The sequence below is a fragment of the Equus quagga genome, chromosome 7, assembly GCF_021613505.1.
Source record: "Equus quagga isolate Etosha38 chromosome 7, UCLA_HA_Equagga_1.0, whole genome shotgun sequence".
Classification (NCBI taxonomy): Eukaryota; Metazoa; Chordata; class Mammalia; order Perissodactyla; family Equidae; genus Equus; species Equus quagga.
In genome coordinates this window covers 114,960,487-114,977,202 of record NC_060273.1, presented here as the reverse complement: position 1 = coordinate 114,977,202, position 16,716 = coordinate 114,960,487, and the positions used below count along the sequence as shown (strand labels likewise).

Genomic DNA, 16,716 nt, shown 5'->3' with positions numbered 1-16,716 from the left:
TCTTTCTCTGCCCTAATACGAAATAGCCCTAGCTTTTCTCTTTTTCCTTTTCTAATTTACTTTGTTTACTCTTCATGGAATTTCTGGCTTCTTTTGTTAATCTTTACCTTTGAGCCATCATTTCTTCCAGCTTAGCAGGCAGCCCTCTCCTCAAAATAGAATTATCAGGTATTAAATTTATGTGGATCCAACTGGGCTTGTTAGAGTAGTGGGTAAAATATATGACAATTTCTGCTTGGGAGACATGAAAAATGTGTGCCACCAGATCAAGGCATAAGTGAGATCTGCTTCTTAGACAAGACATAAACCAAGATTCTAACCACGCAGGTACTTAAGGTCCTGCCAAACTTTACACAGGGGAGAAAATACAAGCAGAGAAGTCTGGATGCACGTTCTGGTTCCGCTCCTCCTGTTCATTCCAGTTCCTTCCTGTAACGCCTCTGGTGTGCTTTCCTTTTCCTGACCAGGGGTCATTCTTTTCTTCCCATCATTCCACACCCCGCGAGGAGTCAGCTAGAAGACAGACTGAACAACCAGGAGCGCACCATAGCTTTCCTCCTTGAACAAGCCTTCCGCATCAAGGAGGACATCTCTGCTTGTCTTCAGGGGACCCACGGCTTTCGAAAAGAGGAGTCGCTTGCCAGGAAGCTACTGGAAAGCCATATCCAGACCATCACCAGCATCGTCAAAAAACTCAGCCAAAACATTGAGGTAGTTCTTTATGTCCTATATGTTGGCAAAGATTATCAACCACCAGTGTCCTTTTTCAACTATAGAAATGAGTTGCGATTAACTTTAGATGGTTACAATTTAGTTGCCTCAGAGGGAAACAGTTCATTATTTCAACCACTCATTTATGCCAAAAAGTAGAAGGAAATTCCACTAAAAAGACACTCACTCAATATCTATTTTGTGTCAGGCATTGTGCTAAGGTACTTATTTTAGTCCAAATCTTCAAGATTCTACTAATGTAGTCATTTCACATAGGGGTTTTCATAATGCATTGGCAATGCTGGTTCATAGGCCCATCACACTCTGACCCCAACCATCTCTCTGACCCCATCTCCTCCCCCTCTCTCCTTTACTCTGGTCAAACTGTTCTCACAGCTCTTCCTAGAACATACCAAACATGTTCTGGCATCAGGACTTTGCACATGCTATTCACTCTGGCTGGATTGTCTTTGCCTAGATATTTCTATGAAATGTTCTTCATTTCTTTCAGGTCCCTGCTCAAATATCACCTCATGGGGGAGGATTTCTTTGACACACTATAAAACAGCACCCCTACCAACCCAACAGTCACACTCCCCTTAAACCTTGCATTATTTTATCCATATCACCTATCGCCAACTACCATGGCTTATATTTGTTTATGGTTTGTTTCCTCTTCTAAAATTTAATCTCCATGAGGGCAGGGACTTTGTTTTGTTCACTGGTAAATCCCACACCAAATGACAACAGTGTGTGCTAGGTAGTCAGCACTCTGTAAGTATTTCCTGGATAATGAATGGATGAATGAATGATATTTAAGATGTTAAAGGAAAAACACAGTTTCTGATCAAAAAAGAAAATGCTTTGGTAAAACCAAGATAAATAGATTTTTCCTACAGATCTTTCAGAATTTTTAAGAGCTTATAAGCATGATGAATCTGGGGTAATAACTTTTAGGGAAAAGTTCCGGAGAATACATTTTAGGAAACTGGCCAAAAATTTGTGGAATTATGAGAATTAACAACAATCCCCTCCTTTTCTACTATCAGAGAGAATAGCAGATTAGACAAAAAACAAATCAAAAACATGACATTGACCCAACAATGGCTTCCTCATGACTTTGTATTTAAGGCTGTTTATTAATTTATTTTCTGTCTGTAGGATCTGGCAGACCCCATAATGTGTGTGAGGGAGGGTGGAAAGTTTAAAAACCTTAGTGAACTTTTAAAAGGCACTTTATGAGTATTTAGCACATATTGAATTGATGCCAGAGCCTAAAAAGTCAATGCCACTTTTCAAAGAGGTCAAAGGTGTTTGGAGGCATCATAAAGTATCATAAAAATGACAAGAGATAAGCAGCTCAGGACCTTTGAGATGACGAGAAGATCAAGTACACATAGCACTAGCACTAGAATAAGATCCTAATTAAGGCTGGCCTGGCGGAATAGCGGTTAAGTTTGCGTGCTCTGCTTCAGTGGCCCAGGATTCACTGGTTTGGATCCCGGGCATGGACCTACATACAGCTTGACAAGCCATGCTGTGGCAAGTGTCCCACATATAAAGTAGAGGAAGGTGGGCACGGATGTTAGCTCAAGGCCAGTCTTCCTCAGCAAAAAGAGGAGGATTGGCTGCAGATGTTAGCTCACAGCTAATCTTACTCAAAAAAATAAAATAAAATAAGATCCTAATTTAGGAATCACAACTTCTGGGTAATTGAAAAGAGAATAGCATTCTCAGAAATATCAAAATGCTTCTGGAATGTTCTATACTTTGATTTGGGTAGTTATTACACGGTTGATTATATTTGTCAAAATCCATCTAGATATATATTTTGCTTTGTACATTTTAATACATATTAATTATACTCCAATAAAATACTCAGCACTAGGGGAAAAATGTTTCCAGATCTCTAGAAATCTTGCCAAGAGCTTCTTTTCCTATAATAATTGATTATCTTAGATTAGCTCTGAAAACAGACAAAGCCAAAACATATTCCAAATACTATAAAATTTCAGAATATTTGCAATCCTGTTAAGGGCTTGGTGTATATAGGGAAAATAAGAAGGACTGGTCTGACAGTCCAGAAAACTGAATTAGAAAATAGTTAACTGCTGTAGATAATGTAGTTAAAACATTATGAAGAAGAAACAATTAGGCTACCTTTAGCAAATAGCTAAGACTATAAAGTAACAAGCACTTTATAGAGAAATGGATGCTATTCGAGTATTTCTTTTTTGTGAGGAAGATTGGCCCTGAGCTAACATCTGTGACCATCTTCCTGCGTTTTATATGTGGGACGCCTTCCAAAGCATGGCTTGATAAGCGCTGCGTGGGTCCGCGCCCAGGATCCGAACCCGTGAACCCTGGACGCCCGGAGCGGAGAGTGGGAACTTAATTGCTACACCACTGGGCCAGCCCCTCAAGTATTTTTTTAAAACCTAAACCCATTAACCAGATCAGTCCGTTTGCAAATTAGCCTGCAAGACAGATCCAAGTGTGAGCTGAGGCTTGACTTGGGTCTTTCAAAGGAATGAAAAACAATTTTTTTAATCAACTATAATTTCAGCATTTAAGTTGCTTGTTTCTTTTTATATTCAAATTATTTTTTTAAGCTGGCAGCTAATTATAAGTTTTTCAATTAATTTATTTTTAACTCAAGAAAAGAGAATTTTTTGTATAACATTGCTTTATTGTGGTTTTTCCCCCAACTTATAAAAGCAATACTTGTTCATTGTAATTATTTTGACAGTTTAGGAAAATATTTTAAAACATGAGAAAAAGTTCCTCACAATTGAATCACAGAACGGCAATCTCCACCAACACTCAGCTGCATCTCGCTCTAGTCTTCCCGAGCATCCCACTTAGGAAGCTGAGACCACATCCATCAGCACAATCTTTAATAGGAAACTATAGCACAAACTCTTTCATATGTCATTAAAAGCTCTTTGCATGGTCAATGCACCATGATTTGCTTAATTATTCCCCTAATATTGAAATGTCTTTGTGCATAATTACGTGTCTGCATTTGGATTCTTTCCATAGTATATACACTTAAGAGTGGAATTACCAGGGTATGAACACTGTGAAGGCTCTTGTTGCCTGTTGCCAAATTGGTTTCCAGAAAGTTTATACCTATTTTCACTTCAATTAGCATTACGTGAGAGTGCTTTTTTCACTGTGCCTATGCCAGCATAATTTATTGTTTTAATCTTTGCTAATTTGATGGGATAAAAATGAAATCTTTTTCTTTTTTCACTTTTTAAAAGTGACTATTACAATTTGCATTTTCTCTGTCAATAATCTGTTAATGTCTTTTGCCAATTTATCTTTTGGGCTTTTAGCGCTTTTTAATTTTTATTGATTTGATGAGCTTTTTTATTAATTAAGGATAATAACTAGTTATATGTTGGTAAATGTTTAACAATCGGCATCAATTTTTTTCCTGGGTATAAAAACCTGGTTATAGTGTTTCCCTATTTCCATGGTGTAAATCCTCTCATCTTGATTGATTTCAAGCACCAGCTGACATTACTTAACACAAAGATGGGAAGAGAGATGCAGAATTGGCTCTCATGTACGGGTGCATACTGATTGTAGCACACCACTGCAGCCCTTAGCAATCGCAATTGTTATAAATGTTTTTTCCATTTGTTGTTTATATCTTAATTATATTTACAATGTTTTTTGCAATTTTTATATAAAGTTAAATGTTCCAGTATACTGCTTTGCAATTTCTCTCATTTCTTTTAAGAAAAGAAATGTCTTCATTCAGAGATTAAGTAATCTCCTCTGTTATCTGTTCATAAAATGTTTTAGTGTTTAGCAGGGAAAGCTTCCTTTCATCACTATTCTTTGTCAAAACAAAGCAAAACAGCATCTACTGCTATGGTCTGAATGTTTGTGTTCCCACCAAAATTCACAGGTTGAAATTCTAATGCCCCACGTGATGATATTAGTAGGTGGGGCCTTTGGGAGGTGATCAGGTCATGAGGGTGGAGCCCTCAGGGATGGGATTAATGTCCTTATAAAGGAGATCCCACATAGCTGCCTAGTCCCTTCCACTGCGTGAGGACGCGGCAAGAAGCTGGCAGTCTGCGACCCAGAAGAGGGCTCTCCCCAGAACCCGACCATGCTGGGGCCCTGATCTTGGACTTCCAGCCTCCAGAACTGTGAGAAAAAAAAATTCTGTTGTTCATAAGCTACCCACTCTGTGGTATTTTGTTATAGCAGCCCAAATGGACTCACAGACATGCAAAAACAAACAGGCAAATGAAAGAAAACATAAAAACTCTTGCTAGTGTTTTTGACACTTTTATGTCTTCAATTAAAGCTTTATTTGCTCTTGGGTTCTCTCAACCTGCCAGTTTACAAATGGGCAAGATTCTGTATATGGTTTTTGAAGTTTCTATAATTCATTTGCTACAAAAATCCTTCTTTTCCCCCAAAATTCATAAACATGATTAAACATAGTTCAGGCCTTATTCAAATATAGCAGCTGAACTTGAATGTTTCCCCAAGTCATAAATGTGTGTTTTCGAATGTCCTATGCTCTCACTTTTTTCTGAGTAAACACAAATTATTTTTATATCTTAACTTTACATTGGAATTCGTTTGAAAGTCAAGTAAGATATAAATTTATTCTATGGACAAGCAGCATTTTTTCAATTTTTAAACAATGCTTTTATATGAATGCAAAAAAATAAAAACTGTTCTTGGGACCACCAACCTAGTGCATAGGACAGTCAGCTTTATTTCAGAACGCCAAGACATAATGAAGACATGACTAAAGATACTCAAGGACAAAATCTGGACATACTCAAGCCATCAGTCTCTCAGGTTCTCTAAAAATTCTAGCACAATAAACCTTTTTCACTGTATGTATGTGAAACAGTTTGATTCAGATTTGCTTATGACAGTTGTATTCCTTCATTGTGGTTTTGATTCGATCTGTAAATGGCTTTGCCTGATGCCATATGAAAGATCCTTCTTCTAAACTTACCACCAATTCTGAAACAGGTTTTTGAGAAAAGCTTTTAGATCAGTGATGGCCCAATGGCCACCCATGGCCGTAATAGCACAATAAACATGTTTTGTTTGGCTCATATAGTGTTTATGAAAGATTTTGAGGGCTGGCCCTGTGGCCGAGTGGTTAAGTTCGGTGCATTTGGCTTCAGTGGCCCAGGTTCAGTTCCACGGAGCAGACCTACACCACTCAGCCACACTGTCGCAGTGACCTACATACAAATAGAGGAAGACTGGCACAGATGTTAGCTCAGGGGAGCAAATCTTTGTCAAGCAAAAAGAGGAAGATTGCCAACAGATGTTAGCTCAGAGCAAATCTTCCTCAGCAAAAAAAAAAAAGCTTTTGAATAAGATGTCAATATTTAAAAATTGAGAAATTTAACATAAAATCCAGATTTCTGGATTCTGTTGAAACTTCATTCCCACCTGGCAACAATCAGCTGGAATCAAGCCATGGTGCCCTCCCTCAGATGAAGCAGGAGTTGCTTCTCTCTGCCATGTGATTCTCTCACTCATTTACACTCTCAGCCTAACTAAGAAATGCATTCAATTTTGTAACCTCAGCTTTAAATGATCTTTTCTTATTGTTTGTGATGGGAAGTTAACGGGAATTTTAACCCAAAATTACAGATTTTAGAAGACCAAATAAGAGTTCGAGATCAGGTGGCCACAGGAACTAATTTTGCAGTTCAGGAGCTCAACACCAAGCACCTTCAAGGAGTTGGAGATCTTCGAGGAAGAGTAGCCAGGTAAGAAGCAGTGTGTTAACTAACGTTTAGCAGTCAGTTCGTGGCCGTTGAATTCTCATTCCCAAATAAGTTCCATATTGTAGAAAACAAGATACACTCTTCACATTAAGCTAAACTGATGAGATGGTAGTTGAGAAAGTGTGCCATAGAGCTTGAAAGCCTCAAACTACCTGTAACATCCAAGGTTTTCATAGAAGTCCCCTTATACAGAATGTCCAGTTCAATCCATAAGTGACGAGAGTCTTGCCTATACACACCTCAACTGTCCAAACGCCAACATCTGTACAAAGACATACCCTCATAACCACATATAAATTCCCCAGATGTGTCAAATTCTAGTGATTAAAACATTTAAAATATACGAGAATTATAAATTAAAGTCTAACAAAATGGATTTACTGCCAAATGGATAAAATTTTGAATAATGTCTTTTGTACAAGATTTCTAAAACAAAAGAATTAATGGTACACAGTTCAGCAAAGATCTGTAGTTATTGACAATGGCAGGACCACTCTGGTAGACACACCAAAGATGACTTGTGAATGGCTGACCATGGACACTTTTCCGTCTCTACCTCTTGTGCCAGCACCTCTTTCCTCACTCCTGGAATGCCCCTACCTACATCTAGTCGATCCACTCTGGAGTGTTAGCAACCAAATAAGAATTAGGTGATTAACACCTATGACAAACCTCCCCATTCAATTCAACAAAAATGTGCTAAGCACTTACCATATGCCAGGCCATGTACTAGGATTCAGGGATTCAGCAACATGGCCCTCTTCCTATAGCCATTAAGTCTCCCTGGGAAACCAAGCCCCAAATATAAGCAATGAGGTGAACACTATAATGAAAGCCTGGGGTACTACGGGAATATCCAAATCAGATTGAGGCACAGGGAAGGCTTCCTAAAGGAGGTCACAATTGAGATGAGTTTCGTTTTGTCTTGTTTGTGAGGAAGATTGGCCCTAAGCTAACATCTGTTGCCAATCTTCCTCTTTTTTTTCTTTTGCTTGAGGAAGATTGTCGCTGAGCTAACATCTCTGCCAACCTTCCTCTATTTTATGTGGGATGCCGCCACAGAGTGGTTTGATGAGTGGTGCACCTGGGATCCAAACCTGCAAACCCTGCGCTGCCGAAGTGGAGTGCACGAACTTAACCACTATGCCACTGGGCTGGCCCCTGAGATGAGTTTTGAAAGATCTGTAGCAATTAGCTAGACAAGGAAGGGTAGGAAAGACACGTCACATAGGAAGAAGAATATGCACAAAAGAACTGAGGGATTAATTATCATGACATTTTCAAGGCCCTATGTGCAAGGAGAGTATTTTAGTTATGGTATTTGGGGATTTGCATTTAGGGAGAGATGGGAGATTGGGAGAGGAAGCCAGAGAAGTGGTCTGGAGTTGGATGATGAGGAATCTTGTGGGCCAAGGTAGAGTTTGAACTTTCTGTAGAAAGTTATAAATAGCCATGGGAAGATTTTAAGTAATGGATGACATATATTTAGTGAGATTCTAGTAGTAGCTGAATTAGTGGGCTACAAAAAGAAGGCATGGAGATGGAAGGAAGCCTATTGCAGCAATCTCGGGCAGAAATGTCAAGAGCCTAAACTGAAACAGTAGGCATGAAAGTGGAGAACAGGTAACAGACAACACAGACATTAGGAAAACAGGATCCACAGGATTAGTACCTGTGTGTGTGTGTGTGTATACAGTGTATATATATATAATGTATATATTGTATATATAACATATATATAGTATATATATACATACATACACATACATACATGTATTATTTATATTATGTATAAATATTTTTATACTTCTAAAATATATACTTTATTATATAACATTTGATACATACAAAGGAATTTCTATAATATTTGGGTAAGTTATGAAGCAAGATAATAAATCAAACACCAACAAACCCCCCACCCTACTTAGATGTGCCAGATTTTGCAAAGAAAAACACCAAACATCTATTTTTAATGAAACTTGGAATTTGGTTCAATTTGGTGGTGTACTGATGACACTTCAACTATTTATTTTTTTCTGCAAACTTTTTACAAACCTATTATTTTATTCTTGTAAATTCTGTCTTACTTACAAGGCAAAAGAACAGATTTAAATGAAACCAAGCTATGAATGGAATAATATCAAGGAAAGATATGCAACTTTCTTTGTTCTGCTCTAATTTCTTTTTGTTTGTTTCCTTTTTTAAAAATAAAAATTGAATATATTTAAGGTGTACAACATGATGATTTAATACATATATAAGTAATAAAATGATTACTATAGTCAAACTCATTGATATATCTTCTCACATAGTTACCATTTTTTGTGTGTGATGAGAACACCTGAAATCTCCTCTCTTAACATATTTCCATTCTTCAATACAGTGTTATTAACTATAGTCATTATGCTGTACATTAGGTGTCTAGAGTTATTCATCCTACATAATTGCAACTTTGTCCCATTTGACCAACATCTCCCCATTTCCCCCACTTCCTCACCCCTGGTACCCACTGTTCTATTCTCTGTTTTATGTATTCAACTTTTTTAGGTTCCACACATGAGTGAGATCATGCACTTTTTTCCTTTCTGTGTCTAGCTTATTTCATTTAGCATAATATCCTTCAGATTCATCCATGTTGTCATAAATGGCAATATCTCCTTTTTTGAGGCTGAATATTTCATTGTTCTTTGTGTGTGTGAGTGTGTGTATGTGTATCACAGTTTCTTTATCTATTCATCCATCGACGGACACATAGGTTTTTTCCATATCGTGGCTATTGTGAATAGGCAATGAACGTGGGAGTATAGATATTTCTTTCAGGTACTGGTTTCATTTCCTTTGGGTGTATATCCAGAAGAGGGATTTCTGGGTGATACGGTAGTTCTATTTTTAGTTTTTTGAGGAACCTGCATACTATTTTCTATAACGGCTGCACCAATTTACATTCCTGCCAAGAGGGTGCAAGGGTTCCCTCTTCTCACATACTTGCCAACACTTGTTATCTTTTATTTTTTGATAATAGTCATCCTAACAGCTATGAGGTGATATCTCATTGTGGTTTTGATTTGCACTTCCCTGATGATTAGTGATGTTTAGCACTTTTCATGTACCTGTTGGCTATTTGTATGTCATCTTTGGACAAATATCTATTCAGGTCCTTTACCCATTTTTTAATCATATGTCCATTTAAAATCACTTCCTTGTTTTCTGTGGCCCTGGGGGACTCACAGATAAGCCCTGTCGACTCTCAGAGCTAGGTGATTTGGGAGACAGTCTCTCAGTGGCAGCTGTAAAAGTTGGTGTGCTAGAGGTGTGGTCTAAGTCCTTCACTCCTCAGGGAGAGGCTGGAGTTTGGGCGTTCCTGCCCCACTGTAAGGTGCCGTGCCAGGAATGGGGCTTATAGCATGAGTGTGCCTGTTTTCCTACCTATTTCACTGTGGATATTTTCCTAGGTGCCCGAGGTGTAGGAGTCTCTAAACTAGTGTCCGGATTTTTCTCAAAGGAAATTGATCCATGTGTAGCTGTTTATTTAACGCATCTGAGGGAGGAAGGAAAATCAAGAGCCTTCTATTCCCCCACCTTGTTCTCCAATGCTTACGTCCTTTCCCCTTCAATATTAAGTAGTCATTTTAGGACAAGGTCTTATTTTTCCTTGAAATATCTCCCTTTTATGACAATTTCTTAAATCTATTTGGTAACCTGAGACAGCATTTGGCTAAAAGCCTGAGGCTTAAATTCATCCTTCTCCTTTTTCTTTTCTGTATTTTGCCAGGCAAGTGACTAACGGACAAGCTGAGGCAGATTGCTGTCTTCCCACATATATTGACCTTAATTCCAATTAGCATTACGGGATAAGTGAAATTAAGTTGATTATTTTGACATAATTCCTAGAAAACATTTTACTGCTTCATAAATCAAACTCAATATTTGATAACGAAAATGTCCTTTGAGTTTTACACCTTATTTCCCATCCCAATATAGTGACAATTTAAAAGCAAGTACTTCCAATGAGGTGGGGTTCTCTAAGTTGTGTGGCCTGCTTTTGACACCCTCTCCTCTATTCAATAGATTAGTCTCAAGTGCAAAAAAGAAAAACGTGCAAGCCAAGATGTGGAAGCAACCTAAATGCCCATCAACAGATGATTGGATAAAGAAGACGTGGTATATATATATATACAATGGAATACTACTCAGCCGTAAAAAAGAGCAAAATCATCCCATTTGCAACAACATGAATGGAGCTTGAGGGAATTATGTTAAGTGAATTAAGCCAGATAGAGAAGGACAATCTCTGTATGACTCCACTCATATGAGGAATTTAAAAATGTAGACAAAGAGAACAGATTAGTGGCTACCAGGGGAAAGATGTGGTGGGGGGTAGGCACAAAGGGTGAAGGGGTGCACCTACAACACAACTGACAAACAATAACGTACAATTGAAATTTTACAAGATTGTAACCTATCATTAACTCAATAAAAATTAAAAAAAAAAGAACATTCTAGAGGGCAGAAGCAGCAGGGGGAGATGTGAAAAAAAAAAAAAAAAAAGAAAGAAAAGAAAAAGGTGCATATGTAAAGGGAGCCCCCATCCATGGCTATGACTTCCACTCTGTAGCAGTGGCCAGAGGAGGCCAGCCCTCCAGCCCCATTTGGCTACCTGGGACCCCAAGGCAGATCTGCATGTGAAAAAAAATGATAAATTGTGTCAATGTGTGATTAAAAGCAAAAGTCATGCCCTTTGAAGACACAATAATGATATTATGTATACTGTCAACTTTTGAAAAGTTAAGAGTAGGGACTTCTGGTTAAGATAGTGGAATAAAGATGTTTACTCCACTCCTCTCACTTGAGACATCTCAAGCCCTGTTAAAAATACAAGAAAGAAAACAACTCCGTCTTTGATATAAGATGGAAGCTGCCACAACTACTAACCACAAACAGCACACTTATCAAATACGGGGATGTTTGGACTGATAGAGTCCTCCTCAGACCTAAGCATAATGATTTTCTCCACGTCAAGTCACAATCCTGAAAGGCATAGGCCAAATAATTTGAATAGAGCAGTATTACCTAGGGGCTTGGCTGGGTCATAGGAGAGATAGAAAACGTCCCTTTGGAGATTCCAGTCAGTGACACAGAACAGCTGAGGAGGTATATAGAGCTGAAGATGCAGTCATGTTATTTGTCATCTAGGGGCTCCCTCCTTGCCAAGTCATACCTGAAAGAAGAGCAACAGGCTGAGAAAGAAGAGGAGGTGACAGTATCACAACAAAGAATCTATGTCTTAATGATTTGCTGTGAGAGACACCAATCTGACTTTTGAGGAGAAAATGGGGCCTAAGGAAATAATAGATTTGATAAGACAAGGCTGAGCAGAGGAGGTGATCTAGTTCCCAGCAAGCACACGCTCACTGCTCTTCTGCTGGTAGCCAGAATCATTCAGAGATGTGACTGTGGTAGTCAGGAAGAATCTAGACTGTGCACAAATGTCACCTCCACCACCAGCCCCACATAGACGGCAGATAGATAGATAGATAGATAGATAGATAAAAACCTAAGGCTGATGAACAGATCTCATGAGAGGGATAACCCAGAAAAAGTTCAAACCAAAGTTTCTCCTGGTTTGAAAGAAATTAAGAGCAAAAGAAAGACATAAAAGAAGACTGCTGATTGAATGGTCACGTGTAATTTTGCTCCTTCCAAAGCCCCCACTATCTACAGTAAAAAGATTTTTCTCTTTAAAACATAAATCCACAAAGACAGGTGATATCAGCACTAAAAATCTTGGAACCTAGAAAATAGATGGACATGTAGAAACTGACGTAGAAGACGTAATAAGACCAGTTTGAAAGCTGTGGGATAGGCTGAGAATAACCTGATTTTACACCACAGAATTCTCAGAAGGTTAGGAGTTGGCTGCACCAGGAAGCTCTGAAACTGAGGGTAAAGGTGGGCACTAGCCTGTAGGGAGAGAAACCCAGAGACGCAGGAAGAGGCAGAGCAAGGAACCGCATAGTTTGTTATTGGCCTTTCAGTTTTTATTGACTTTTAAACTACAAGCATGTTTTACTTTGATAAAAATAAGAGATAAAATGGTTTCCCCCCCAAAATGATTATCAGATAACAAAAGGAGATAGATAAACTGGAATTGCTCAGGGATAAGGTGAAAGAAAAAATTAAGATATTACAGAGATTAAATCTACTTTAGAAACCCCCCAAGTGGATAAATAAAACAAAAAATAATGTTATTTCTTTTTAAAAAAAGCATGAGCAAACCATACAAAACAAAAAGAAAATGCTTTTCATTATAAAAATGGTTACAGAGAAATGAAGTATATGTCAGACAAGTAAAACTCATTTAACATAGACCTAATAGGAGTTCCTGAAGAAGAAATAGAACAAATTCTTCAGGAAAAAAAAATACTCATGGATATAGGAGACAAAAGCTTTCTTGAAACAGAGATTTGAATTTGCAGATTGAAAGGGAAAGCTGTGACCCCAGAAAAATTGATATAAGGACAATTAAACACAGATATCCTGAACATCATGGGTACTGAAGTTGCTGAACATCAAGGATAAAGAATCATTAGAAGAAAAAAAAGAATCATTAAACACCTAGGTAAACAAAACAGACCACATAAGAGAAGGAAAAACTGTAGTCCCCTCAGACTTCTCCACCTCACACAGACCCAGAAAAGAGCGAAGCAATGGCGGTCATGTTTGAACAAAAGAAAAGTGACCCAATAACATTATCTTAACCAAATTACCTTCAAGTATAAGAGAACAGATAGGCATTCGCAAGCACCAGGAACTGAACGATTCCAATGCGTCATGAGCCCTTCTTTTGAAATTTGGGTAATAAAATCTGGCCGACCAAGGAATAGATCAAAATAAGGATCTCAGAAAAGAAATCATAGTTTAAAGGGACTGTCAGTGAACATGGAATCTAAATATAGAATGAAGATTAAATATCAGTGGGAAACCTAGTTACAGAACACACTGTAAATGTCATGAAATGTGACATTTTAAAAATAGCAAAATATTAACAAAAACGGTTGAAAGAGCAAGTATATAAACTTATTTATTTCCTCACTTTTTCATATGGTCAATAGATGATGTCTAAAGTTGAAATGGTAGTTGTAAAAAGCATAATGATTCCAATCTATGACAGCTTTTTATAGCTTCTTTTTTTTAGAAACAAATACCTCTTGTAGTGAAGAAATATATATATATCTGAAGCTCAGTAATTTCATTTCTCACTACAATTACTTTTGCTTAGATTAAATTAAATTAAAATTCAATGTAATATTTTGAACTAAAATTGGCATATATAATATAATCCAAATATTCTAAAATTATTTTATTACATTTCTTTCTTCCTTTCTCTGTGTGTATATATAAATACAAACACATTATATATCTATATGTGTATATATGTATAGTATGTATATATAGTATAACAATGAATGGAATAATAACCAAATATTAACAATGATTATTTGTGAAAAATGGGATTTGGGATGATGTAAACTCTCCTCTATGTTCTTGTCTGTATTATATGTAATTTTTTTTATAATGCACGTATTATTTTGACAGAAACAATAATTCAAAAGAAGAAGAGGAAGAAAAACTTCCTCTTGAAATATAGTGTGCAGCTTTGAAAAACCACTAATGCTTGACTTCAGCATGTGGGTTTAGGCAGGTTGGGTTCGGGGAAGGGGAGCAGTGGAAATGAATAGGTGGCAACTCTCAGGTTGAGTAAATAAATAAGAGCTGCTGATCTCGTGTGGGTGCTTCCTCTGCGCCAGGTACTGGCTAAATGCTTTGCATTCATTGCCTCCTTGCATCCTTAAATAACCCTAAGAAGTAACATTATTGAGGATGGCCGCTTCCAGTTTTGACAGTTGAGCACGCAGCACACCAGGAGACACCATTCACACTTTTGCCTGTGTGTCTGGCACCCCCTGGAGTTGTGTGGTGGTCAGATTGTGCAGCTATATGCAGTGACCTCAGCATCATTACTACTCCCTTTTCTCAGATAAGGAAAACTGAAACTCAGAGATGTTAATAAACTTGTCCCAGGTCACAAACCTAGGAAATAGCAGAAGCCGATTCAAAGCCTGGTCTATCTGACACCAGAACCAGATTCTTAACCACTAGCCCACAGTGGATAGACCAGCTGTCCCTGAGGGTGGGAACAAGATGGTGGTTGGGTGAGAGGTGGCAGAGAGTGGTGGTAGCTGCAACTACTCCTGTGTAGTCTTTGGGGGTCTTAACGTGAACTCACCTAAGAATATTCTAATGGACCCACAATAGACGCTTTCTGACAATAACAATTTATGTATACAAATGTGTGAAACAGCTTTTGCCCTTGACTTTGGTGCATACCATCCAGCTCCTATTTTTGGATTAATTCCTAATTCTCCTCCCCAGCAGTCTCCCCAACCCTACCCCAGTCACCTGATATCCCTTCAGGGGATTTCTCAGGCAAAATTACCACCTTAACTCACCGTTGGCTCAATTTTGGCATCCAAAATCTTAAGAAAAAGAAATTCACTTCTGGATCCTAAAAAATGTTAATAGTCATAAAACAAATAATATTTATAACACTTAGCATAACAACATGAAAAATGTGGTTCCTAACAAATACTATTTGATGACAGTCAAAACAGTTATTTTATAAAATGACAAACTTCAATGTGATCTCTGATAACTGATAAACAAAAGACACAGCCCTTTGGTGCTCTCTGTCCTGTCTTTCATTCATATATGAGTATATTGAAACTGATCATTAATACAGTATGTAACCTGCTCTCTCCCAAGAGAGGCCATGAGTGGTGGTAGTGGGGTAGTGGAGCGGGGTTCCCTGCCCTGCTGTGAAGATGGTTAATCTTCAACTCCAACCCCATTTCACTAGAGTTCTTTCCTTAAAGTACTAAATGCAACCTTATGGACCAAAGCTCCATTCACATGTTAGTGTGAATTGTTTTTGTCCTAATATAATGCACTGAGACTGAGACCACTCAAGGAGCAGGAGTTTTGATTGGCACTAAGAGAAGGGAAATTGTTTTTTAAAGATGAGTTGGAAGACTTTTGTGGACTGGGACACTTTTTCTAGCCAGAGGAGAATGGACAATCTGGGAGCCAAGAAAGAGATTTAAGGGAAGAAAGTGGATTCAGAGCACAATATAGAGGGGAAAAAGTTTCCATTTTGCCTATCCAAAGGTAGCAGGGAGTATTCCCAATACATCAAAAATCTGTTAGAACTGCTATAACTGAGTTAATCTATCAGGCTGAAAATCTAAAATTTTCCCCAATTTCTCCCAATGTCTTCATCTACGCCAACTCAGTGCTTTGATTTGGGCCAATGTATCATTATCCAACCAGGTTTCTCTACCATCAGGAAAAGAACAGGAAAATGAAGGAGATGCCTGTATGTAGTCCTACATCTACCAACTCATTGTGCAAAGAACTTTTGCCATCAAATGAATGCACAGATCCTACTGTAGTATTAAAAATGTTTTGAGCCTATTGATCTCACAACTAATTTCCATCTTGCCACTAGATGTGATTCCAGCATTGTGAAGCTTTCTGCAGACATTCACTTCATCAGGCATGAGCACCGGCAAATTGAGAAAACAATTCAAGAGCTCGTGTCTGCCCTGGAAACTATTTCTAAGAACTTGGATGTGAAGGTAATTGAAAATAGATGGGACTCTTATATTAGGTGTTACTGCCAGAATAAGATCATTATAGCTCATCAACATGCCTAGTCAAGCGGTAATTGTTCAAAAGAACTCTTCCAAAGGGTTTAAATATGACAGTTCACGCATATACACCACAAAAGATGTCAGTTCGATCAACAAAGTTTTAACGAGTGCCTCATGTGTTCCAACACAGCCTCTCATTGTAAGCGTGTGCTACTTGATTCCACTGATTATTCCCTTACTCTCTGGGTTCCCCTCGCAGACTGCAGAACCAGAGATTATAAGCAAATGGACCTCCCCTGGAAGCTATTATTATTAATAAATGTGAGCTGATCATGTTACGTCCCTGCAATGGGTTATGTCTCTTACAAAATAATCGACAAGTCCATTGGCCTGGACTTTAAAGGCTGTCTCTACACTGGTGCCTATTATCTCTTCAGCTCACCGCCCTGTGCTTCCTGGCTCACCCTTTATACCCAGTGATAACAAACTACCTGCAGCTAGGTCTC

The 16,716-nt window shown here is 38.1% G+C and overlaps 1 protein-coding gene across 1 annotated transcript in view; it reads left to right on the top strand.

Annotated features, from left to right (window-relative positions):
- FAM81B (family with sequence similarity 81 member B) overlaps nucleotides 1-16,716 on the top strand; it is a 49,295-nt gene that overhangs the window by 13,874 nt on the left and 18,705 nt on the right. Inside the window, exons 3-5 of the mRNA XM_046666042.1 lie at nucleotides 468-711; nucleotides 6,364-6,482; nucleotides 16,066-16,195. Of these exons, the coding sequence (XP_046521998.1) occupies nucleotides 468-711; nucleotides 6,364-6,482; nucleotides 16,066-16,195 (493 nt within the window). The remainder of the gene's footprint in view (nucleotides 1-467; nucleotides 712-6,363; nucleotides 6,483-16,065; nucleotides 16,196-16,716) is intronic.